This window comes from Acanthochromis polyacanthus, chromosome 17 (assembly GCF_021347895.1).
Source record: "Acanthochromis polyacanthus isolate Apoly-LR-REF ecotype Palm Island chromosome 17, KAUST_Apoly_ChrSc, whole genome shotgun sequence".
Lineage (NCBI taxonomy): Eukaryota > Metazoa > Chordata > Actinopteri > Pomacentridae > Acanthochromis > Acanthochromis polyacanthus.
The window spans coordinates 1,582,260-1,607,112 of NC_067129.1; the positions used below are offsets into that span (position 1 = coordinate 1,582,260).

Below are 24,853 nucleotides of genomic sequence, written 5' to 3' on the forward strand. Positions count from 1 at the left end.
CATCGACTCTACGATCTCATGCCGGTCTTCACCTCAGATCCAGTTGGGTTCTACTCAGTATGAATCCAACCATCCAGAACCAAATGGTTTACCAGCTCAGCAGTAAAACCAGGAGGAAGGCCCATCAAATATCAAATAAAAGTTTAAAGTCAATCTGAAGCCACATTAGGAAGCGAGGCGATGTGAAATCTACGCATGAAATCCTCCCAACAGCTGCAGACAGTAAAGGGAACTTTTACTAAGGGGAATGAACAGGTTCTGGAGCCGTAAAGACCAGAGGTAATGAATGTACGCTGCAGTTTGTGAGTTCATGGTGAATTTGTTGATGGGTTTTGTCCGTATTTATGATCGCTGCATGTAGGTCTGAAACATGCACCGATAAATGTGGAATCAGGAAGTTGGTATTTCCCTTGAGATAATTATCAAATTAAAAACTAAACTGCGTTTGTGTGTGAGAAGTCCCAAGAGCAGCATGCAGTATAAATAAGAAATAAAGCTGGACAACATGCAGAAACATGAGCAGATTAGACAGAAAATGAGGTAAAAAAATAAAGAAATCACAGTGGAGCTGCCCTTTAAGTCGTATTTCCTTTGGGCTGCGTTTGGTTTGTGTTAGCTTCATTTGGTATGCAGATTGCTTTGGGCCCATTAGAAGTGCTAGGTCGCTCAGGACCTTGTCTGAATGCGGTGTGGTCGAATTAATTGTGGTAACACCCTGTGCTGCCATTGTGTAATATCCTGTAGGCTCTTTGCTTCTCTCTGCTTTCTCATTTGCTGCAGAACTGATCGGCATGCCTAAAGTGACCCCCTCCAAACTGACTTAGACCAAAACAGAACCTCATAAAAACGTCTTGGCGCCTTATTTTCCACCATGATCTGAGATGAGATAGCTTGACATGTAGCGTGAGGAAAACAAGGTGATTTCCATTTTTAAAGGTGTGCTGCCCAGAACAGGTGGATTTATCATTAGAAAGTCAGACACGTTTTCAGAGTTCCATGTGGTTGATGCTGCAGTGAGTGGCTCTAGGAAGTTACAGACGTTCATAAATGGGCTGATAATTTATTTATTCCTTTGCCTTTCAGCAGCGATATAAAAGTCCAGGGACGCTTTGTAATTTCTCGTAGCATCAGAGACTTCAGTACCTGGATTCAGAGAAGATTAAAGCAAAGTCTCACTAGCGACCCCTAGAGCACGGAGAATCCACTACAACTAAACAGATGACAGGACGTGATTAAATACATCCCCTGAGCTTGATTCTGCTGCTGATAAAACACCTGAACTGTGCTAAAGAAAATGTTCCTTGGTGATGTTGCTGCAGTAGGTAAAAGATGGAGTCAGAAAGAGTGCATCCTCTGGGGAGCATGAATGTAACCAGTGATATGATTTTACCATTGATAAAGCATTTGAATTGTGCAAAAACAAATATGTAAGTTTGCACAACTTAAGCGCTTCAGCAATAGCACTGAGATATTTGCACTAGATTAGATTAGATTTTATGAAATCTAAGTGCATTCAAAGGGACACATCCTCTGGGGAACATGAATGTTGTCAGTAATTTGTCCAATAGACTGATTTTCTTGTGAGGAAATGGAAACTTTAACTTGACAGAAACACAAGAGGAAAAGCTCAGAGATTCTCACAACTCAATCTCAATTATCCTGGAGGAACCATGACCGTTCTGTGTGACAAGTTGTTGTGTTTTTTTAAGTGATTGCAAGCAGACAAAAGCATCAGAGCAGAATTTAATTGACGGTATAACTCCCAGCTCCCAGACTGATGATCATCATTAAAGATTGAAAACAGCTTTACAGCGTCTACAGAAGAAAGTTGACTTCTGTGGGGCGCTCCAGTTCTCCGACTCCGTCGCTCGGCCCTGTAATTATGAATCAAAGTGCATCTCAAGGCGTGAGCTAAAACTGTCACTGGAAACTCATTCAGGCATGCCGAACATATCTTCAGTAATTTGGTGACCAGAGACTTTGGGGCTGCTTTAATGACTTTTAAAGCGATCCCCTCCCTGCCCGAGCACATGGAAAGTTTGGTAAGGCCCACATATGGAGCACTGAACTTCCTGTCACCCTGTTTAAAAGCACAAAGACTGCATTTACAGACTCACACACACATATATATAAAACCCACACATTTATTGCATTTTATTTGGTTCTACCTGTTACCCATTGGTCCGTTACATTTAAGTATATTTTAATGAAAGTAAGAAGTAATTTAGTATTTGTCAAATGAATAAATGTCTATTTTCTAGCAGGAAGGTTCACAGTTCCAGAAAATAGTTTCTTTAGCTGTGATTTGGGGTGATAATTGCAAATTTTATACAAAGATGTTCAGTGTTTCTGCAGGTTTGAAATCATTTCTGCTGACGTCTTCTGGATGTCAGAGAGGATCTTTGTCGTAGAAGTCAGTGGTGGCTGATGGTTATCTAGAGGAATGACTCACCCTGTGGTAAATGTCACCCGACGGTTTGGAAGCCAAACGACCGCCATCCAAAGACAGAACGTTTGGAGATTTACAGAAAGAGAGACGATGTAGGACACCAGAATAATAGAAACTACTGCTACAGGAACACACAGTCTAGTTTAATTGTCAGGAAGATTTTACAAAGTTCTTCTCACATAACTTACCTTCCATCAGTTTATTAAATCCTGTTTCTTTAAGTAAAGCTAACATTTGCTTTGTTCATTTGCTTTTCTAAGTGCTCGCTTTTAAAAATAGAAAAAATAATAATGTGCATTTTTTTCTCTGCTTGCAGAGGTTCCATCATCGCCAGAAATCCAACAAGTGGAACCTTTCTCCAGCACAGCGGTGGTGGAGTTCGAGGAGCCGGTCTCCATGGGTGGAGTGCCCATTATCAAGTACAGAGTGGAATGGCGTTCGCTGGGGCAGGAATGGAGCGGCAGGGAGTACGACGCCGAGGACGGTGAGCCACTCATCGCTCTTCACAAAAAGCTCAGTGCTTTGATGCCTCCCCTGGAATATGACAAACACATGGAGTCATCATTTCACAGCCGTTAGGATTTGTTTTTTTAGCATCAGATTACTGCTACACATCTCTACTGATTTAATGTTTAATGAAGTCTTTAAATCCCTCAGTCATCACCACTTACCTACATTTCCCCTGAAAGCCCTGAAAATCTACTTTGAACCAAACACAGGATGTAAAGGGATGCTGGTTAACTCTCAGGTCAAAGTTTTCTGCATCAGCTGCACCTTAGTCCCACTGAAATTTAATCCTTGGCATCAAATGGCACATCTGACTTTAACATTCCTCTGAAACATGAAGCTTCCACCGAGTCTGTTACCAAATATCGTCCATTAAGGAGCAGAGCTGCAACTTTTCAAAGGTTTGAGAAAAGAAAAGCATCAAAAAAGACTGATTTCAGCTTCTTAAATGTGGATATTTTCTGGTTTCTTTCCTCCTCTGTGACAGTAAACTGAATATCTTTGGGTTGTGGTTTCTCATTTTGAACACTGATTGGTGTTTTCCTCCATTTTCTGACATTTTAAAACCAAACAACTAAATGACCAACTGAGAAAATAATCTACATAATAATAATTGTTCATTGCAGCCCTATTTACCAGTTTAGTCATTGTGCATAAACTGGTTCTGATCGATTTTTCACATCTTGTTTCTTCTTCCTGCTTTTTGTGTATCGTCTCTAATGGTTCCAGTGCAAAGAGAAAGTGCTTGTATTAAACGCAGCATGACTTTTCATTGCTACAAAACACAATATTTACATCGTATTCTGTCCAGCTTGAGGCACAAGACACTAAGAACACCCATAAAACCAATATGTAGGTGTGACATTACTTTGTATTTCTGTAGGAATTAAAACTTCACTGCTGTTATTCATTTTAATCATTGCTATTATTTTAGGAAGCACAGCTGGAACATGCAGAACACATTCCTCCCAGCAACAACCGCTAATCCAAACATGACAGTCGCTGGTGTCGGGGAGAGAGAGGTGGAACTCTGTAGCCTAAATGACAGTCAGCTCAGACAGTGACAGGCCCCAGATAATATCCCCGTCCCACCGAGGGTTTGTGGCTCTTTACAAATCTGGATGGTTTTGGTCCCGTTTGCCACGCGGGACGTATCAGTCAGAGGCTGACAGGCTCTGCTGTCAGCTCAAGGCCCGAGAGCTGCCTGTCACGCAAGAATATCCAGCAAACAACAAACACACGGATCCACCTACCAGCAGTAGATGTGACCAGAAATATCTCATTCGGCTACGTCAGCTGCTCCCCCTCATAAAACACACAGGAACCCACATGAACACGCCACGGAGGAATGTTTTTACTGATGCTGGGTTATCCAGTGGCTGATCTGTGTCAATAAAAAGGCTGTTGTGTCTCTCAGTGCACTGTGAACCAGGGCTGCCATCACATGTTTAACAGCAGTACTGCCAGATATAGATACCACACCCATCACTGTGGATCCATACTGTGGAGACACCAACAAACAGCGAGCTGCACGTCCTCTCTGGAGCCTGTAAACCACATTTCATCTCCTCTATTCTATGCATTAGATAAATAGAGTCTATATAAGCAGAAATACATACATTCTAGCTGCATTAGTGATGCAAACAGACTCAAACGTGTCGTCTTCTCTTTGCTGTAACGACAGCAGCAGCTTCCGGTGAGTGCACGGCGTCCATCAGAGCAGCAGTGGGTCTGATTGATGTGTTTCTGGTGGTTTTTAGGAGAGCAGTGGAAGTCTGCTGCACAGAACAATACATTAACTACAAGGCAGCGCTTGGTAGTGAGATAAATGGTGTTTTCCATTTTTAGGTTTTGGATTTACTGACTGCAGCTTTTAATTATTGCAGAACGAATTCACGCAGATAAACAGAAATTTAAAAAATCATTGAATGCGGTGGAGGTTTTGTTTTTATTTTTTATCATTTTAATGAACGCTCCACAAATGAAAGGACATTCCTCTCCATTGTGTGTCTGAGATGCACATGTAAAATATCCCAGAACATTTATTTAATGTGCCCAACATCTTTAGTTTTGTCCTTTTTATTTGGTGCTTTAATAAATACGACAGTTAATCTCATCATAGCGCCTTAATTCTAACAGTTTTCTCAGATGTCAGAAAAGCACTCGTCTTTATTCAGTCAGTAACACAATCATTAACACGTGCTGAATGAGTGGACTCTGTAGCGTTTGCTTGTGAATCTGACCTTTCACAGCAGCAGCAGAGAACCAACTGAATGAATGTGAGCTCTTTCTTTTTTTTTTAGTTCCACGTTGGTGCTAAAAGCCCCGTTCTGAATTGATGTGGCCTTCTGCTTTTTAGCTGCATTCACCGTTTCCCCGAGCACTCACTTATACTTATACGTTCATTCTAGAACTGCTTCTTCTCTTTGAGACATTAATCTGAGACATAAATGGAGTCCCAGTAATGGGAAGATGCTCCTCAGCTGTTTTTCACTGCCCAAATTTGTTCTCATCCATGAAATTACCATTCTTTGTGTTGCACAGTGAGATATCAGCCAAATGACTTTTTATGACCAAAGTGAGTGTCTATGTGTGTATCCTGACTGAAATCTCAGCAGTGCCTTGTTAATATGGAAATAACAGTGTCTGTCAGAAGAAACGGAGCATTTTCTGAATACAAAACTTCATTCTTTCACTCTAGAATTAGAAATTTACACTTTAAGCAACCGTAAACCCTTTCTCTCTCTGTCGTACATACGTATATATATATACATGTGTACATTTAAATGTTGCACCAGCAGCCTTTATTTCTGACAATTAAACCAGTAAAACCACAAAACAAGCCCCGCTGCAATTAAAGGAGATCGTTTTTCATATATTTGCTTCAGTGTGCTCCCTGGCTTCCATCAGATCAAATAAAAACCCTCTATTTGTCTCATTCTGCTTCCTGTTTATAAATTCAGTGACTGAGTGTCTGAGAATAATCCCATCAGGAGAACATTCCAGTTTCTTATTCATATATATGGCCCTGCTGCTGCCTTCCACAGTCTGATTAAATTGTTCTTTTTTTAAACCTCCTGTCTCAGATTTTTCCCTTTTTTCCATTCAGGAGAGACGTAGATAGAGCAGATTGTTGGATGTAATCTCAGAGACACGGGACAACAAGAACTCCTCGTTGCTGCTCAGTATATGTCGTACAAAGGACGGCAGTGGATGCAATAAGAGCGTGAAAGAGACTCAGGGAGCCAAAGAAACAAACAAAAGCACAACCAGAGCAAACAATGAGCCAACAAACAGTCAATGAAGAGGAAATCTGGACCAAAGGAAGAACTTAGGTCCATATGAGGAAGACCGAAGAGTCATAATATGTACAGAAACATATTTATTATTAACTCTTCATACTTTATTTGGATCCCCATTATTATCCTCGTCTTTCTGGATTCTCCATAAAATAGTAACGGTATAAATTAAAAACATGAAGGAGATCATGGAAAAGAAACCAAACACCAGGAGGTGGACTTATTATGCAGAATATAAGAGAGAGAATAAGCAAAGAGAAAGCAATGCTGCTGCAGATTCTGCTTCCAAGAAAAATCCTCATCATCAGTCATTTGTTGAGTTTTCCTTTTGTTTTCTTTTGTTGGACAAAATAAATGTAGAATAAATGTTGTGACAGTATGGAGGAAGCACCGTTCCGTTGGCCCATGCAGTCAACCACAGTGGTGATATCTGCATTAGTCCTTTCCTGTCTGTTCCAGAAGGAACGATAATTCATGATCCAATTCTGTGCTTCTTGACTCATGAATGTTTGTCGTGTACGAGTCAGCCGGTGCCTTCTTTCATTTCAGAGACCTGACATCTTGGCCAAGAGAATCCAAAGACTCTTTCTCAGAGCTGTAAGTTTGGTCGTCGACTGATTCAGAAGACAGCTCGCCCAGAACTCACATCTAAATGAAACAAATGCATGGCAGGCAAGAAAAGTTTATTTATATAGCACTTTTCACAGAAATGAACTCACAAAATGCTTGACAGTAAAATCGATAAAAAATAATGCATGTCAGATATTTGCTTCAGAGTAACCAATCAGAGCCCCATTGGAGACAACAGACTGTCTCCTTCCTCCACCAGAACCTGATGATACTCATAAAGTTTTTATTCTGAAGAAGAAGAGCTTCACTTTGACCTCCTGAACTTTCCCTAGTAGAACTTTCTACACAGGAATGAATTCAACACCTTTAAATCCTGAAATTAAGGAAATCCAACATCAGCGGTGTGGTGGACTCAGTCTGTAAAACCAGGTTGATCAGGACCAGTACTGAAGAACACATCAAGTCTGAAGTTTTTGTGGAGAAGCACACTGACATGACACCACCTTCTGTTTCTGTCAATGCAGTAAAAGATGCAGAGAGACTTACTATGCTGTGCATATATCATTCCTAAGTCCTGTTTTTCTCTGATTATTCAGTGTATATGCTTGGGTTCTTAGTTATATAAGAATTTTACTTTCATATATCCTGAAAATCTGTATCTGTATGCACATAAACTATTTTTTGATATCTCCAGAACCATATGAGATCCGCATGTCATGTCTGATGTCATTCTCGTTACGCTTAGTGAGATTTTACGTCTTTCATCATCATAGATATTTACCAAATGGATTTGTATGTTTAAGTAATCACCTCAAATTCAGTTCTAAAGGTCTTTATTCAAACCTCTCCTGGACAGTGAAGCTCAAGATGCTGATTTAAGTTTGGCTCCAAAACTTTTTGTATTAAAGAAAATCACTGGAATGGAATTTGTAACTTAGGGCTTAAAAAAAACTATGGTTTAAGATTTTGCAACTTGTACTTTTTAACGAATAAATTTGGGCTTCTTCTTCAACTTCTTTTTAAACATGTTGTGACTACTTATTGTCCAAGTAATTTTTTTCAGTTCAATCCAATTTTATTTATATTGGACAGTCTGATGCACGAATGGCTCTTGGAGGTTAACATGGTCCAATAAGGTCTTTAAGATACGATGGAACTAGTCTTTAACAGTTTCATATGTTAGAAGCAGGAGTTAAAATTCTATCCTGGATTTGACAGGGAGGCAGTGGAGAGAAACTAATCCAGCAGAAATATGATTTCTTTTTCTGGCTGCAGCATTTAGGATCAACTGGAGGTTTAATTGACACCCTGATTATCAGGAGTTACAATAGTCTACCCTAGAAGTTCTAAACACTTGGACTAGTTTTCAGCATGTCTGTTTGTTACAGCATTGTTGTTGTTTACCGTTTGTTTGTTGTGTCAGTTCATAAATGTTTGTGTCTAATTATCATCGCTTCTATTGTATTGTGTATTTATTTCTTTGGGTTTTTGTTGATGAGACTGAAATACAAACAGATTTGATAATTTCTTGATGTTCACCCTAAAATATTCCTTATAAAGGTCTCTCAGATGGACCATTTAAAGCATCTGAGTGCTGTCTCTCTAGTGGAACTCTACACTTTATTCAGTTACAATCAACAAGACTGAGTAGGATCCTGCATAGTGTGAAGGAAATGTCTGCTCTACCACCTCAGATGTATTCTAAATGTGTCCTTTCCTGCTGAATTGTTCCTGATAAAATATAATTTTGTCCACCATGAAGCTAAAGTACCAGGTAGCAAAAAAAAAAAAAAAGGAAAGAAAGAAGCATCAAGTGCAAATTGAAATGGAGACAGAATGGATTTTTTTCTAAGGTGACTGTTCTACATAACCAATTTTCTATTCTGCAGATTTAAAAAAAGGAGGGATATATGTGGAAATTAAACAGACAAGGACAGATGATGGAGCAGAAGTAGAGGGAGTTTTTAAGGAAAGTACTGCTTCCAGATGTCTCATTTGAATAGTAGCTGTGTTTTTTCTTGTAACGGTGCTGAACGAGGAAAATGGCATTAATGACTGATAATTAGAGCTACATTTGAATTGAACCACATCCTATTTTATACACTGGTTTTGTTTCTGTAAGTTGGCTTTTCTGTTTCTTTTATTCTTTACATCTAGAAGTCGAGTAAGAAGAGAAGCTGATGTTGATTCGAACTGATTGAAGTTCTAACTGCAGACTCTCTTCCACTTCTTCTGCATCTGTCAGGAAGGGAGTCGAGAACAGCTTGATTTCTTTCTCAATGATAGAAAAATCTTGGAAGCAATGATTGGATTTTGTCTTAGAGATGTGATCACACAAATGTATTTCCCCTTTATAGCAGAAAGGTTGGAAAAGCACTTTGTAGGCTCTCGTTCAGAGGTGGACAGAGTAGCCAAAAAATCGTACTCAAGTCAGAGTAATGTTACTTCAGAATAATATTGCTCAAGTAGAAGTAAAAAGTAGTCATTCAAAAAATTACTCAAGTAAGAGTAAAAAAGTATTTGGTGGAAAGACTCAAGTACTGAAAGTACTGAGTAACCGTTTGACTGGCTGTATGCTATGAAAAACCAAGATTTGGAAATTTGTGTTTCTTGTGCCTGAACTCGTCATTTTTTAAAGATGTTATTTAATTTTGCTATTTTTTATTTTATTATTTGGAAATACCAGAATTTGCACATTATTTTAAATGTTTGTCTGTCTGATCACAACATTTCTAAAGATATAAATCAGACATTACAGTCAAACAGTTACTCAGTACTTTCAGTACTTCAGTAGTCTTTCCACCAAATACTTTTTACTCTTACTTGAGTAATTTTTGAATGACTACTTTTTACTTCTACTTGAGCAATATTATTCTGAAGTAACATTACTCTTACTTGAGTACGATTTTTTGGCTACTCTGTCCACCTCTGGTGTTAAGATGATCGATAAGATCAACTAAAAATGATGAACCAATGAACACGTCTCAACTGCACTTCATGTTATTGACCACTAGATGTCCTACTGGAGCTCTGTGTGTTATTGAAGCCTCCAGTAAATAACCCTGTTTTGAATAAAGTGTGGAAGCTTCAACAAAACCTCAATCAGCCATCACTACTGGTAGCATTAACTTTCCTCTGCCTGTCCTTTTTCTCCCAGAGTGTCCGGCCAAAGAATTCCTCCAGGGTTTGGACAACTTTTATCGTTCCAGGAGGGAGGTGCCATGTGGGAGTTAGAGGGGAGTTTTGGTTTCCTGTTATGTAAATAATGATGTAAAGCACTTTGGGAAATATTTATTAAATATGGTTTGGGATGGTTTATACTTATAGAGTGTATTTTTCTGTTCAGAAATGTGTTTTATGTACATATTTAGTATCTATTTATGTGGATGCGTTTGGGTTTTACCTGGAAGGAAGAGCCAAGAGGTGATTTGAGTTTGGTTGGAGGAACATGCTGGGGTATTGTCTACCATTATGGTGCACAAACAACAATAAAAGGAAAATATGGATGTGCATCTTCTCTGATTTTGTGGATTTCTTCACTGGTCGACTCCACGGCTTTGGTAAGTTGAGCCGATGAAGACGTCAATCTTTCTCTCTTAAAAACTGGTTGATTTCTGATCTCAGGGAATAAAACCAGAGCAACGACTTAACCAACGCACATCAGAATGGTAGAGTAGGTCCTGTTATTTAGCATCAACATCAGAAAGGAGTGTTTGAAATCCTCTATGTTCGAATTACGTTGACAGTTTTCACAGTAGTGTTTCCTCACATCGCCAAGCTGGACCATCTTGGCACAGAGGGCTTCTCACTGGAAGTACATTTAAACAGCTTCAGCTCCACTGTTTCTCACCTTGGCACATATCATAGTGCTCATTCCTTTTATCTGGATCCCCATCTGTTGAAACTCTACACATCTTGTCCCACTTCAGTCCCATCATGTGAACTGCATCTGACACCGCTTCAAAAATGTCCTGACCCGTTGTTGTGTCCTTTAGACGCCTGAGATCAAGCAAATCCTCCTTGATGCAAAAGTTATCGTCAACTCCCTACAAAAAGATGACTAACTGCAGTGTCTGTGGCATCTGCACTCTCATTGTGTGCAATCAAGTAGAAACCAAAAGCACAATCTTTATCCGACACTTGAAGGTTCAGGTTGACTGATAAGTCTTAGATTTGCCACACAGCTGTGTTTCTGGACATGCTGACATTGCTCAGTTCCTGTATTTTTCCAGGCACATTATTAATACAACTTTAGTGAGACTTTGCTTTATGAAGGCAATGAAGGTAGTTACTTAGAACAATGTTGTATTGACGTGCAGTTAGCCTTAACTGTACAGAGACAACTGGACCCAAACTGTGCCGATTAAATGCCTCACATGGTGCAACTGAACCATCAAATAGTTTCTCACCAATCTGCATACATTTATGAACATAGATAGTCTTTGTCTTGATGATAGTCTTGGTGTGTATTTAATGGTAAATTAGAATTAAAATGTGGTGCAGCAGTGACACGGTACACAGAAAGTGACTTACTCTTTGACAAACACAGGAGAGGAATGCTGCATTCTAACCCACAAACAGGCTTAGCTGACACAAAAATGTGACCTTTTGAACCAGAAGTGTTGTGCTTGTTGGACATGCCATCCAAAAACTAGGAGCATTAATCTGCTGCTGTAACAGCCGGCACTCCGGAGGGCTTTCTGCAGGAATTTGGACCTGTGTGAAGAGTGTTTTGTCCAGTCAGTCACAGGAGCTTTAAAGAAGTCAACCACTGATGGTGTTTTAAAAAAAAAAAGGTTCAAAGCTTTTGTATTGCAAAAATCCCAAAGGCATTGGACGGGTTGGAGGTTTAATAACCAAACTGCATTCATGTTATGTATAACGCAGCCAATATTGGCCATTTTTAACAGTCTGACAAAAAATATAATGAACTAAACTAGATTGTTGTAAATTTACTCTTGAAATTGTAAGCAAAGAGAAAGCTAGAACAGTATAAACTGAAAAAAAGTGCTTTGTCATGAATCTCTCCAATAATCACACATTTCCAGCTAGTTTTGTCATTTATTGCAGTAGCTTTAATGTTCCACTAGGTGGAGCTGCAGTATAATGATTGTCCTGTTTTACTTTCCCACTACTAAATGAAACAAAAATGTCAGCTGTGTTAGAATAGTCTTTTAAAAGACACAGAGGAGGGGTACCCGGCTGCTGTGTGTTCTTGATCCCAAGAACTCAATTTTCCAGTTAACGAGTCAATTATGTTTGCAGCAGATAAATATTGCATCATCACCTTGAAATACCCACGGATCTGTTCTGGATTACACAGGATGTGAAGCAAGAAATGCAGAAAAAGTTACACTTTGTGGTGGGAAAGGAGCCATTCAGGTGTGTTTTACTGAATGTTGTACTGATGGGGGTAATAGATGGTGCTGTGGGCTTCATCTGGACTTTGATTTGCATTTTTCAGGGCCAGTAAAATGGTTGCTCAAACTTCTTGGTTCTTCTTCTATAGTTGGTTGCTTTGTCAGACTTCATTGTGAGTGAATGGTTTATTTCGATTACAATTTCACAGTACAATCATTTCATTTTGTGCATTCAGCTGACAAAGAATAATTATATATTCTTACAGTAAACATTCTTTTGTTTTCACTAAAAAGCAAAGAAAAATTTAACAAGCACTGTAACCGAAATAGGCTAAAGCGAGGCCTATTTTGCCTATCCTATGCAATCCATAAAATAACCCAGAATATCAATAATACATAACAAAAGAAAAAACAAAACAACATTTATTCTAAACTATACTTCTTAATCATTTCACATGTCAGTCATTTTACATTGCAATCCTTAGTTATTTTACCTTCCAGTGTTTTTTGAAACTCAACAGAGATCTACACAGTCTATCCTATAATACAACTCTCAAATATATAACACATCTGTATTTAACATTAGTTCTCAAATGACCTCTTTCAACAACACCCAGCCCCCTTAAATTATCATTTGTTTCTCTTAACTTAAAAAAATTATTGAATACAGCAGGGAAGACTCTTATTCTTTCCTCGGAATAGTATTTCTAATGTTTTTAGGTCTACAATATCTAAAAATTTTATGGTGCAACACTCTATAAATAGTCTATTAGTAGTTTCGCAATATTAAGAAAACCAAAGCTGTAACAAACCCCTTAAACCTGGCTCAGTTTACACATTAAAATCCAGATTATTGGCACTTTAGTGCATTATTATCCAGATTACTGACACTTTTAGACATTAATATCCAAATTATTGACATTTCTGTGCATTTCTATCCAGATTATTGGCACTTTTAGACACTAATATCTGGAATATTGACACGTTTGTGTGTTCATATCAGCCTCTTCTGGTGGAAAATAGTTTCGAAAACACTAAACGACACCCGACAAATCTCAGAACGTAGTCTTCCAAATGAGAGATGCTCGTCTACAAGATGAGAAAGAGCAGAAGACAGCCAGTGTCCTCTAGTTGTGGTGTCATGCTGACAGGAGCAGAGATTACCTCATGACAGCAGCCAGCTGCAGCTTTGACAGCCGCATGTCACAGCTGCTTTCCAGCGGCTGCACAAATTCAATGCATGATGAGAAACGACTCGCTGATGACTGAGCATGGCACTGGCTGGCTGAGAAGCCTGACAATGCTGTAATTCTCACCACTCTGTCATCTCAACCAACACAGCTTAGAGTAGAATAGACTATTCCTTCTATCCAGCCAAGTCTGAAACGCGTCCTTTATGTGCAGACAGCCGGGCATTCATCTTCGTGTCGCAGCGCCTGACAGTACAGTACTTTCAGACTAAGTTCTCTTAAGGTGTGCAGAGCCCCCAGTGAGGAGCATCGACTTCTTTCGGAACTCGCTCAAACTCTGAGACACTTTAGAATCACAACAGGCTGCCGGGGTGGCCTACACTGATGTGGCAGAACCGCCTAATACGGCATATCAGAGCCGTGAGAGTGCAGCTGAATAGCTCTAGTCCCGTTTCAGTTTATCCTATTCATGATTCTCAGAGTGCTTCTTTGCTGATAGCAATAGAAAACCCTGCTGTTTGAAACTCCTGACTGAAATACACACAGGGGCAGGAAATGTGACGTGACAGATGGATGTTTATAAGAGAACAGAAACCATACAGATGTGCTGGGAGAGTGGATTTAGTGATGCTGGATCTGTCTGCCACCCTCTGCACTGAGCTCCACACACACTGGGATGCTGCTTTTTTTTTTTTTTTTTTCCAAATGGCAGCTGGGTGCAGATGTGAAAGATAACAAGAAGAAGATGAGATTAATGACACACAGGCATGATTGATGGTGATTAGAGCTCTCACCCTGCATGCATACCCGTTTACTGCGACATTTGGAGAGATAGAGGATCACACAAGTTCATGATGATGGATTGCCCGCCTGTGTTAACTTTTACATCTCTACCTGAACAGATAAAAGCTTTTTTTGGCCTTGCTGATCGCTGTATAATATTCTTGTCAAGCTCCCGAGTTCTCACAGCTGCTGCAGTGACTCTGGCTGCAAAAATTCAGTTCAGTTCAGTTTTATGTAATTCACAACAGAAGTCATCTCAGGGCACTTGACACAGCCAGGTCAAGACCATATTACCTTATATTAAATTTAAATTTAAAAAATACTGCAACTAATTATGTGCAAGCTCTCTAAAAGCCCCTTTGCTCAAAAAGACAGAAACACATGTTTCCAAGAGCAGCAGTGTAGTTCATAGAACATGCAAAGACAGAACAGTCAACGGAATAAATACTTAAAAACATGTATTTTGCAACTTCACACTGAAAACATTTTCAGCACTGTGTTTACTTTAAACATCATCAGAATGCAGTACATTGTGTTTTTAATCCCATGTCTAATCTTTGGAGTGAGCTGAACAAAAGTCTTGATACCATCAGCGACTGGAAGCTCCTCGGTTTCCAAGCATTGTTTTCTATTCTGCTGTTTATTTAATGTGTAACATTAATATTTTAAGTTGCTGCAGTATAGCTACCAAATAAATGGAGTCAAAAGTACAATTCCCTCTGAGATGTTGTGGTGTAGAATTTTAAACTGGCCTGAAATGGAAAAACTCTCATAACTCTAGGAATCTGCAATATCAACAGTTTTTATATCAGTATGTTTTACTCATAGATGTAAAATCATTGCCTTTCAACACACAGATATGTGCAACATGATCATTTCGGATATTAAGAGGAATCTGTGTAACGTCAGAATTTTATGGAAGAAATAAGACATCAACAGTGCTTATGTGTAACTCTTGATTAGGTTTATTTTTCTCCATGTTGCCCACTATGGGATTGATTAAGGCTTATCTTATCTTATCTTATCTTATCTTATCTTGACTTTGTAATTACTTTCTAAAACAAAAGATCATCTCATCGCAGACTTGGGGTTGATGAGCCCCTTTTTACATCTACCATAAACTTCCTAAAGAGCAGCTTGGAAGCCCCTAGGTGACCACGCCCTTAATTATGCCTAAGTTTAAATCTTTATACAATTTAAGCAAAATTTACCCCCTGTATAGTTGTCATGAATTAGGAAACTGTTCTTATACCAACTAAGTCAAGTCATTATCATCTATGTATCACACTTAAAACAACAGCATCAGAGTGCATTACTGTAGACCAATATAATGGTGTTACAAATTAACCAAATAAGTTTAAAAATTGGGATTAAGACTCTAGAGTGAATTTAATTACCTTCATAATAATGATTAAAACCCAACAAAGATTATATAAATTACAATTTACCCTGACTATAATAAGAGTAATGATGGATGGATGGATGGATGGATGGATGGATGGATGGACTGATACTTTATTAATCCCGAGGGAAATTCAAGTGTTCAGCAGCTTACGTATAACAACAGGACATCTGAACATTTGAAGATAAAACAGGCAGGTTAGCAACATTAGCGTTAAAAGTTAGCATTGCTCTGAAAAAGTTGCTGCAACAAAACTACAAAAAAAACTTTTAATTTTAAAATGTATAGAAATGTTAAATACATTAAACATCAGTATGCAGTATTTACACACCATGATTTCAAGTGACCTGACTCATTTTGAGCTAAATACAAAAATCTACATGAAAAGCCAACAAATCCAAAGATTACTCAGATCCCCATGAACATGCTTAGCTGTTTAACCAGGTACCAGGCTGTAAACATGTTTATCTCTGCTGTAACTTTGGTCATGTTCACATGGGTTTCTCTGGGGACTGACTCACTTTTGGATCCAGCCTCTAGTGGCCTTTTGAGGAACTACAGTTTTTGACACTTCTGCATTGACTCTGTATTTCATCTTCAGTGGCTGCCGCTTGTGTTTAACACCACTGTTATGTTGAAAAAAAGAAGTACCTTAGTCGTGTTTTGTTTTTGCACGCTTACACACTTTGAGGAGCGTTCCCGTTAAGACCGTCAGGGCTCTGGGTTATTCCACTGTCAAACCATCAGGAGCATCAGGGCTCTGTCGCAGACGTTTCCAGCCCTTCACTTTCTGTGAGTCTGCACTTCTGCAGAGTTTGCCTGAGGGAATTACCCACAGTTCATAGCGTTGTGACGTTAAACACGGGGGTTACCATGGGAAGCCCAGAAGTGTTTAAAAGAGAAGATAAACAAAGGAGCATGGACCAGCCCTGGTGATGCAAGGAGAAAAACAAGCTTACGTGTGAGGGTGAACACACAGCTCAGCCGTGATTCATAGCAGAGCTGTGTGTAGATGTTTGTCCTTGATGGCATCGTGATCAATTCCAAATGTGGTTTCCCTTAAGTGCTTCGGCTATGAAGAAATAGAGTACTTTCAGCACTTAGAAAGTACAAAGAGACTATATCTTTTTATTCTTTTTAATTTTATTCTTATTTTATAGTATTTGCACTACTGTCTTGCACTGTTTTGCACTCCAGTGAAGTGTGTTAAACTGTTTATTTTGTTTGCTTATTTTATGCAATGCTTTGGCAATGCGAATGTGTGTTTGTCATGCCAATAAAGTCTCTTTGAATGTAATTGAATTGTAAAACAAATCCACAACATGTTTTGGCATCATTAAGGTAATGCGGCTGATATGTCGCTGTTCCAGTCCTATCTGTAGCATTTTTAAGTTGCTTCTTCCACTCAGTCACTTACCAGATGATGTTAGTTCAGTCTGTGGGGTTCAGTGTTTAGGTGTTCCTTTGGAGATAAGGTTTGTGCCTCTTGCTACACCCCATCTTCCCACTAGATGTCCTCAGACTTTTCCTTTGTTGTCCATCTCCTGCTCTCCAGTCCCCCGTCCTCCCCAGTGGATTTCTACCTGCCACCTCACGGTTGTTCTTTGCCAGACTGTTTCACACGCGTTTGATCTCGGCTCCTCTTGTTGCTCGTCTCTTGTTGTCTGACTCCTGGTTGCACATGTGTTTTTTGGTATTTTTTTTGTTCCCTGCCTGTGTGTAAGATTGATTTTGATCTTCAAAACACCACCCAAACTGTTCCTGTTCCCGCCCGGCTGTGGCTGCGCTCCGGTCCTCCATCCTGCTGTTGTACAAAACGTGACCCATCTGTAATATTCTGGACCAGACTCACTGACACTTCAATGTACCTGGTGCAACATGCAAATATAGATCTGAAATATGCATGTGTGTGTGTTCATGCATGTGTTGTTTATGACAGTATTTTCATGTCACAGTTTGTATCAACAACAAATTGTTAGCATCCTAAAATGCACAGAATTATACTGCTGACATCTCAATTCCAAGCAATTAAAAGGTACAGCATGTTCATATTTATTAATTTAGCATATTAGCATGCTAAGATTTGTTAATTAGCACTAAACACAAAGTGTAACTGAGGCTGATTTCATTAGTTTTGCACGTAGTTAGTCGTAAACAGGGTGAAAAAAGGTTGAATATCCAGGCTGAGGAAATGCATTACATCTTCTTTATCTTTAACTTAAACCTTGATCTTTACCTAAACAAAAAGGTTTTTTTGCCAGAATTTTGCCAGAAATTGTTGCAAAACCCCTCTTTGTTGTGTCTTTTTCTCTCCTCCCATGTTCCTAGGAGAGCCGTCCTCCAGTCATTGGTATACTATGATTCCAGCAACAGCATATTTACACAGCCTTTCTGAATGTTGGTCCTGCTGCCTGTTTTCTGTTCTTTTGTTGTTTTCTTTTGCCTTTTGAGGATGGAACTCTGGTAATCCAGTCTTCATGGTTTCTGTTTGTTATGCTCGTTGGTGCAGTTTTTGTTAGAGGAGGAAGCTCTGAGTCCGATGACTAGTCCAGGTTTTCTCTGTCCTGTCTGACAGAGGAAATCTGGACAATTTGGCATTATTACAAAATGAAACTATATTGTTTGATATGCAGGAACTCATACCTGCGGTTTTTGTGCAAACCGCCAGCCTCCTGCCGACTATGAAGCAGCTCATAACGCGATGCTTCTTTCATTCATTGAAGAAATTCTGACTATAATCTTGTCAACAATTACACTGAACCCAAAAGTAAATACAAATTGGTTGGCTGTAATTTCTGTGAAACAAAGTTGGCTGAAAATTATGAGACATGCTGGACTTTGAGCCGACATTAAGTGCTGGTGACAGTAAAAAGCTGAAGAGTGAAATGATAGAAAAACAACAACATGATGTTCGTGAAACACAAAGAAAAAAAACCCATTCTTGAATTTCCAGATGCCGCATGTTCCAGTAAAAACACTTCTCCGTTGACATCAATATCCATCAGCTTTGCATCTTAACAGGAGGGGACTAACTAACACTGTACTCCTTTACAGTACAAATTAAACTGTCTCTCACAATGAAGTTGTTTTATTCAGGTCTGCCCACATGAATGAAATGAACACAAACACGAGGAGGTCTTCACTGACTTCCTCACCCTACAGGCTGCCTGGCCTGAGATCAGGGGCTGAGGCTCTTGTCTCCCGTCTTGCTCCCTGGAGGTTAATTATGTTCACTTTACCAGCCGTGACTCACTTTCTATCTGCCTGAAAAAGCTCACAGACTACTACATGCTCCGGCATGGCTGCCGTTATCGCTAACAACTAGCCCTTCCAAGCAGCCTCTGTTCACACGTGATATATCGCTGCCATGTCAGGGATGGCTAATTAAAATGACTGACTGTGCACAAGCCTGGATGTGAAGCAGGTAGTGGACCTTCTTTTGGTATCCAGTTAGTGTCTCAGAAAGGGTTCGCTTTCTGCCCGTCTCTTCCCTTAGTCTATTAAAAGGGGAAGAATTGAGATCCATATTTTCTTCCTATTCCCTTTCTCTTATATCCTCCTCTCTCCTGTCAGTACGCCCTCTAACCTCACAGCATTGAACATACATGTGAGCCTTCATACCAGAAGCCATAGAGAGAAACATGTATCCCCCCAATTTCTAACTTTCTTTGCTGTTTTTTGTGAGAAAAAAAAGCAATCCCTTAATTGCAGAGTTTGACGTACAGATACTCTTAGTTTGCTTGGAGCTCTTTTTGTGCAATGCAGACCCAAATGAGAACACTCTCCTCAAAACGAGTAATGAAAACACGTCCTTTCGGCGCTCACACTGCATTGAAACATGTCAAGAATTTAAAATCACCCTCAAACCATATACAGCTGATTTTGGAGAACACTCTCATTTGCTTTCTTTCTGCGAGTGAGATGTACAGTAACCCTGAGCGCTCAACACACCTCAGCCTCAGAAAACTCATGAACATAGAAAAAGAAACACACTCCCCAGTATCACAACACAAGGCCGGCAACATATGGACACATGCTGCAAAAACACCTAAACGCTCCATATCCAGGAATGCTTCATTTTATTCGTAATAAATTCAGTTTAATCTTCTTGGATTGAAATGGGCATTATGGACACCTGACAGACCGGTGACCTGTCCAGGGTGTCCCCTGCCTTCGCTCAAGTCAGCTGGGATAGGCTCCAGCACCCCCCGCGACCCTAATGAGGATAAAGCGGTGTATAGAGGATGGATGGATTATGGACACCTTGAGATAACTGTCAGTTACACAGAGTCCAGAATGGGAACTACTGGCCCATTGATGAAAGTTGCAGTAGGCAGCAGTCCTTCCCATAGACTGTATATAAAGATGGACGTAGCATCTGGCTCCAGAATTGAAGCCAACCCGGAAGTGTCAAAAACTTGCAATATCACGCCGTCCGCTAGGGTTGGCTCCAAGAAGCTTTTTCTCCATAGACCCCAATTCATTTTTGGAAAAAATAAAATGTGATAGACTGATGTTCTACAGCTCAGGATTTTTTTCCCGTTAGTTTTCATGGTCAAAATGAGAGATCAGGTGGCCGATCTTAAAATAAATCAATACTGAATTTTAAATAAATCGTTAAAGTTGGCGGAGCCAGGGGGCGTGGCTATACTTGATAGACAGCAACAGAAGCCTCTGCGGTAAAATGTGGGCGGGTCAAGAGAGTCCTCAGCCAATCCTGCCCCTAGTTGCTCTCCGGTCCAGTCTGTTTGATGACGCTTTTTACATCACTGGCTCCAAAAATACAAAACGGCGACCAGGAAGTAGCAAAATCCGGGCTTCATTTTCTCGGCGTTGAAACCAACGGGTGACGTCACGGTTAGTTTACGCCTGGTCCTTCCCTCCCACCAAAAGACTAAAGACAAGCCAAAAGTCAATAGTATTTTTTCACTTTTACACATAACTCAAACCCCAGATTAATGAATGAAACTCCTGTTTCACTCCATCAGCCACCAAATCCAGTATCCAGTGTGGATTGGTTTTGCTCTTTACATAATCTCACCTCTCAGAATTTACCTGTGATTGTCCCCAAGTCTCCTGTGTTTGGTTACATTTCTTAAAGCTGGAAAACAGAGAAAGAGGAAATGTGGAACTCTAGTTTTGTTTGACATTACTTGAATTACTACCCCAGCTTCAACTCCATCCATCCATCCGTCCGTTCTTTCATGTCTCTCTCCCCATCAACACTTTCGTCTATTGTCCTGTGTGTTGTTGATATGCTTTAAATGTTGTCTGTCTGTATCTGACTATTGTTGTTTTCAATCTATTCATGTGGTTTGAGAGGAACAGATCTGCCCTGCTGGTTTAAATACAGCAGCTAACTGATAAGATGCTGATTTGCATGAGAATCCCCAGATCGCAGTTCACCTATACGGCGTTTTCACAGCCTACAGTCCAATAATTAAGACGACTGGAGGCTGCGTGCGTACTGATATTTCGATCTGATGACATTTCATTAAACCAGATCCACATCTAACAGCATGTGAGTGTTCCTGTGCAGACTGAAGGCTGAAACCATCCGACTTCTCTGCAGCTTCTCTGTCTCTGCCCCCTGCTGCTGCCGCCTGCTCCCGTCTGCTTTCCAGGCGAGGATGAGCCTCTTGTTTTCCCCCGCAATCCCTCCATCACCTTTACACCGGGATGACAATGCTCTAAAACCCTCCACGGATTAAAAAAATCTTCATCACAAGAGTAAAGACTGACCTTGTTTAGAGTTCTGCAAATGTTGCTTTCATAACGATGATCTGTGGGGGATTGTGCTTTTTGAGTGATTTCTCTCTTTCATGGTCATGCATCTCCAGCGCCACAATCAATAAAAGCATAAAAATGTAATATTTCTAGTCAATAACGGTCCATTCAGCTGCTTCAGGAATACAGTAGCTGCTGCTGGTAACCATGACACTGGCTAAGAGTTGTCATAAAATGACTGATATCACGTAAAAGCACCGTCATAATCGATGCTGTGGTTAATTTCAATACCAAGCTGCTTATCTTCCATTTTTGATACAGTTTTTATTTAGCATTGTTCAGTGCATCTGTGGATTCAACATGTATTAAATATCTTCACACACATGCTAGTTCTCTGAATACAAACAGAATAAAACACATTTCCCCACCCCAAAAGCTACCCCAGAGGCAGAGCCCTCCTCTGGGCAAAGTTCTGCCCAGAGCCAGGGTTATATAAGGGTTACATAAACACTTTCTTCAACTGGAAAAAAAATAGGTAATATCTGGCACAGAAGCAACCTAGAAAATATGATCCGTCTTCAGCTGTGATTTAGGAAAACCATCAAACTTATCAGTGCGTTTCTACGTGATCTCCAACCAGAAAAAGTCTCCAGGATTCTGCCAAAGATTATTTAAATTTGCAGAAAGTTTGAGAATTCTTGTTTGTTTTTCAGTCAAACTTTATCCGAGTGCATCTCACATAACCCACCCCACATCTGATTTATTTCATGGCAGCTCATAACATTCACCGCATGTCATAGCCATGACCGCCGGCGCTTCTCATTTCAATCCACTGGGCACGAGCACAAGTTCTGAGTGATCTTCATATTGCAGAAAGAAAGCTCACATTCGTGGGTGGGATGTTAAGTAATATAACAGTAAAGAGTGAAATTCAGCCAGGTGTTCACTCTGTCACACTCAGGGCAGGATTCCCAGCGGCCTCTTTCACTGATTGGCTTGGAGTTCAAATTGAGTTAAATTAAATTGAATTAAATGAGTAAGTGAAAGTAAAAACAACACAAGCAGCTACCGTTACTCAAAACTGCAGACTGTCGGTTCCCTATCTACTTAATCTAATAAATGCTAATAATAAATCCAATTTTCCTGCAACTTCTGATGAAACAAATGCACACATTTTGGCATAAGCAGCTGGATTAATGTGAACATACACTGTTGTTTACTGAATGCATAAATCCGACAGTGGCGTGCTGCATAAGCACTTCGTTGACTTTTACCCCTCAACCACCTTCTGTACAACAGTATTCTTGTTTCCTACCCGTCATGCACCTCCAGTGTCAATTTAAGTGCAAGTCTGTACGGTGTGGCGTTGATTTCCCAAAAGTTTGTTGTTACGAGGCTCGTTCTGAAAAGGACAGTGCTCAAAAACAACCGTCGTGTTCCACTGAAAGATCACAGATCCACCCCAGGAGACTGCTGTGTGCAGCTGCAGAAATTGAAACACAACCACTCGCTTGTGAATTCCACTTGGGATTTCTGTGTATATTCAAGATGTTTCTTCTAGAAAGGTGTAAAACACAAGAAATAATATAAATATTTACTTGGCGGTGCAGCGTGAGGGAGGGCTGGACCAGGAGAAACTAAACCATCCAGGGTGTTTTGGCCCAACACAATCAATCCCCTGAATATTCACCAACTCTCCAAAAGCACGGACAGAGAGCGGAAATTAAAATACTTTCAAAATTTGTAAGTTGTATATTGCAATGAAGCAAGTGATGGCATCCTGTATGTATGAGGAAGAGAGAAAATAAACAGTGTTAAATAAATTGTAGACATAAAAAACAAGTCACAGCTTCCTGTGTGTTGGTATCTGCTGAGAAATGAAGTGGATATGATAAATGATTGATCAGAAAATCAGATTAAAATGTGGAAACAATGAAGCTTCCTCCCAAACCTGTTCTTTTTTCTTGTTAAATTTCAGGTCGAGCGCCGAGCACACTTCACCCTGTAGCTTAATGAATAAATGAAGAAAACACCAAACGCTGCCAACTGACTCGCAAAATTTATTTGCGGAGCACATTAACAAAGTGCTGCGCAGGCTGTTGACGAATGGTTTTTAAGCAATACAAAGAAGTTTTTTCCAATAAAGCAACTAATCACCGCCTCCGCCTGTCTGCCGTACGGCCCTCTTTTGTAAAGTTACAACGGCAACCTTACAACAACTTCACAAAGAATACTTTTCTATCACTTTTAACAGAGCAAAAGTCTAAAATGCATGCTGTCACACTAAAGTTTGCACTACAATTTCAAGTCTATTATAAACGACCATGAAAATAACAGGTCAGATTAATTAAATCCACCAGTAATACATGTAATCCTGGTTTTAACGTGTACAGGTGCTGAGGTTTAGCTTGTTTTAGGAGTCTTTCCTATAAGTTCATTAACCACCTGCAGCATTAGACCATATAAGTGCACGTGGAACAAGAGCAGTGACTCAATTACTAGAAATTATAAATGATCTCTGATCTTTTCTGCTACATCTGACACGTGCGCTAACAGGCTAGCTAGCAAACTGCATCTGCATTCATCAGCGTAACTTTGCACCTCCTGTCCAGCTTTACCAATGGGCTCCTTAGCCTGATGCTAATCATTATAATCTGTCGTTGTTGAGCCCTTACAGCTAGCACATTGTTAGCTTCTGCTTACTGCCCTCATCTCTCTCAGTATATAAGCTTTATGCTCAGCGTCTGCCTGAGGGCTTTGCTGTTTTTCATCCTGCCCGTTGTCAGCTCCTCCCTTGCATTCGTCTTATCTGTTCTGGCACTCTGACTTTTGCTGATGCACCGTTTATAATGAAGGCACTGAGTCCAAAGAGAAGGGAGAGGTTTAAAGATGTGCGTGGAGCAACCAGATGTCAATTAAGAGCAACCGCACTAATCAGACAACAACAACAACAAAGACACTTGTGTTGGGGCAAAAGCTACATCCGCCCACAGGGAAAGTGCTTAGTCTGCCTGAAAACCAGTTCAATAGTCCTGATAGTTTCTGTTCCTGCTATTAGAGTTACAGGATTTAATTTTATATAAAATCCTGTATGCAAACTTAATGTGACCTGAAAGCTGGCCCAGTTAAGGATACAGTACAGTTTGAAATCTTATCCTATTGATGGTGCTAAAGAGGTCAAAAACATTACACTTCATCCATAAAAGAACCATCCAGCAACTTTTCTAAAAACTCAGCTACTATTTTTCAAGACAGTTTGACCCATATGTCGGTCAAAAGCTGATTCTGACCTGACATCGAGACTAGACGAAGGGTCGAGGGTCAGACTGTGAATATGCACAGAACCTAAGTGTGTAGGAGGATACGTGGATCTTCCTGAATTTACAAGTTCTCAACTAGCTGAAAGTTTTATCGGAAAACAGAAACAGCTGGACTGAATAACCTGACAGCACATCCTGCGAGCCTTTGGAGGGATTCTGACAGTGACAGAACATGAATGAACGAATCCTTAACGTTGAATCTTCAGCCTGTACTGAGCGTAGTGATTCGTCTGTCACTGAACAAAT

General features: G+C 40.0%; 1 protein-coding gene and 1 long non-coding RNA gene across 4 annotated transcripts in view; one reads left to right on the forward strand and one right to left on the reverse strand.

Annotated features, from left to right (window-relative positions):
* The window catches only part of LOC110957610 (neural cell adhesion molecule 1-B-like), a 36,982-nt gene extending 26,645 nt beyond the window's left edge, over positions 1 to 10,337 (forward strand). The window contains exons 7-8 of one of the 3 annotated variants that reach the window (XM_051937366.1): positions 2,766 to 2,933; positions 9,983 to 10,337. In XM_051937366.1, coding sequence (XP_051793326.1) covers positions 2,766 to 2,933; positions 9,983 to 10,059 — 245 coding nt within the window. In that variant the 3' untranslated portion in view covers positions 10,060 to 10,337. The other 2 variants (XM_051937368.1, XM_051937367.1) reach the window with 2 other exon arrangements.
* Positions 2,129 to 4,324, reverse strand: LOC127530508 (uncharacterized). The gene is made up of 2 exons (XR_007937089.1): positions 4,210 to 4,324; positions 2,129 to 2,983 (listed from the first exon to the last, which is right to left on the reverse strand). It is a non-coding gene; the product is annotated as an uncharacterized LOC127530508 (long non-coding RNA).
* Positions 10,338 to 24,853: the final 14,516 nt, after the last annotated feature.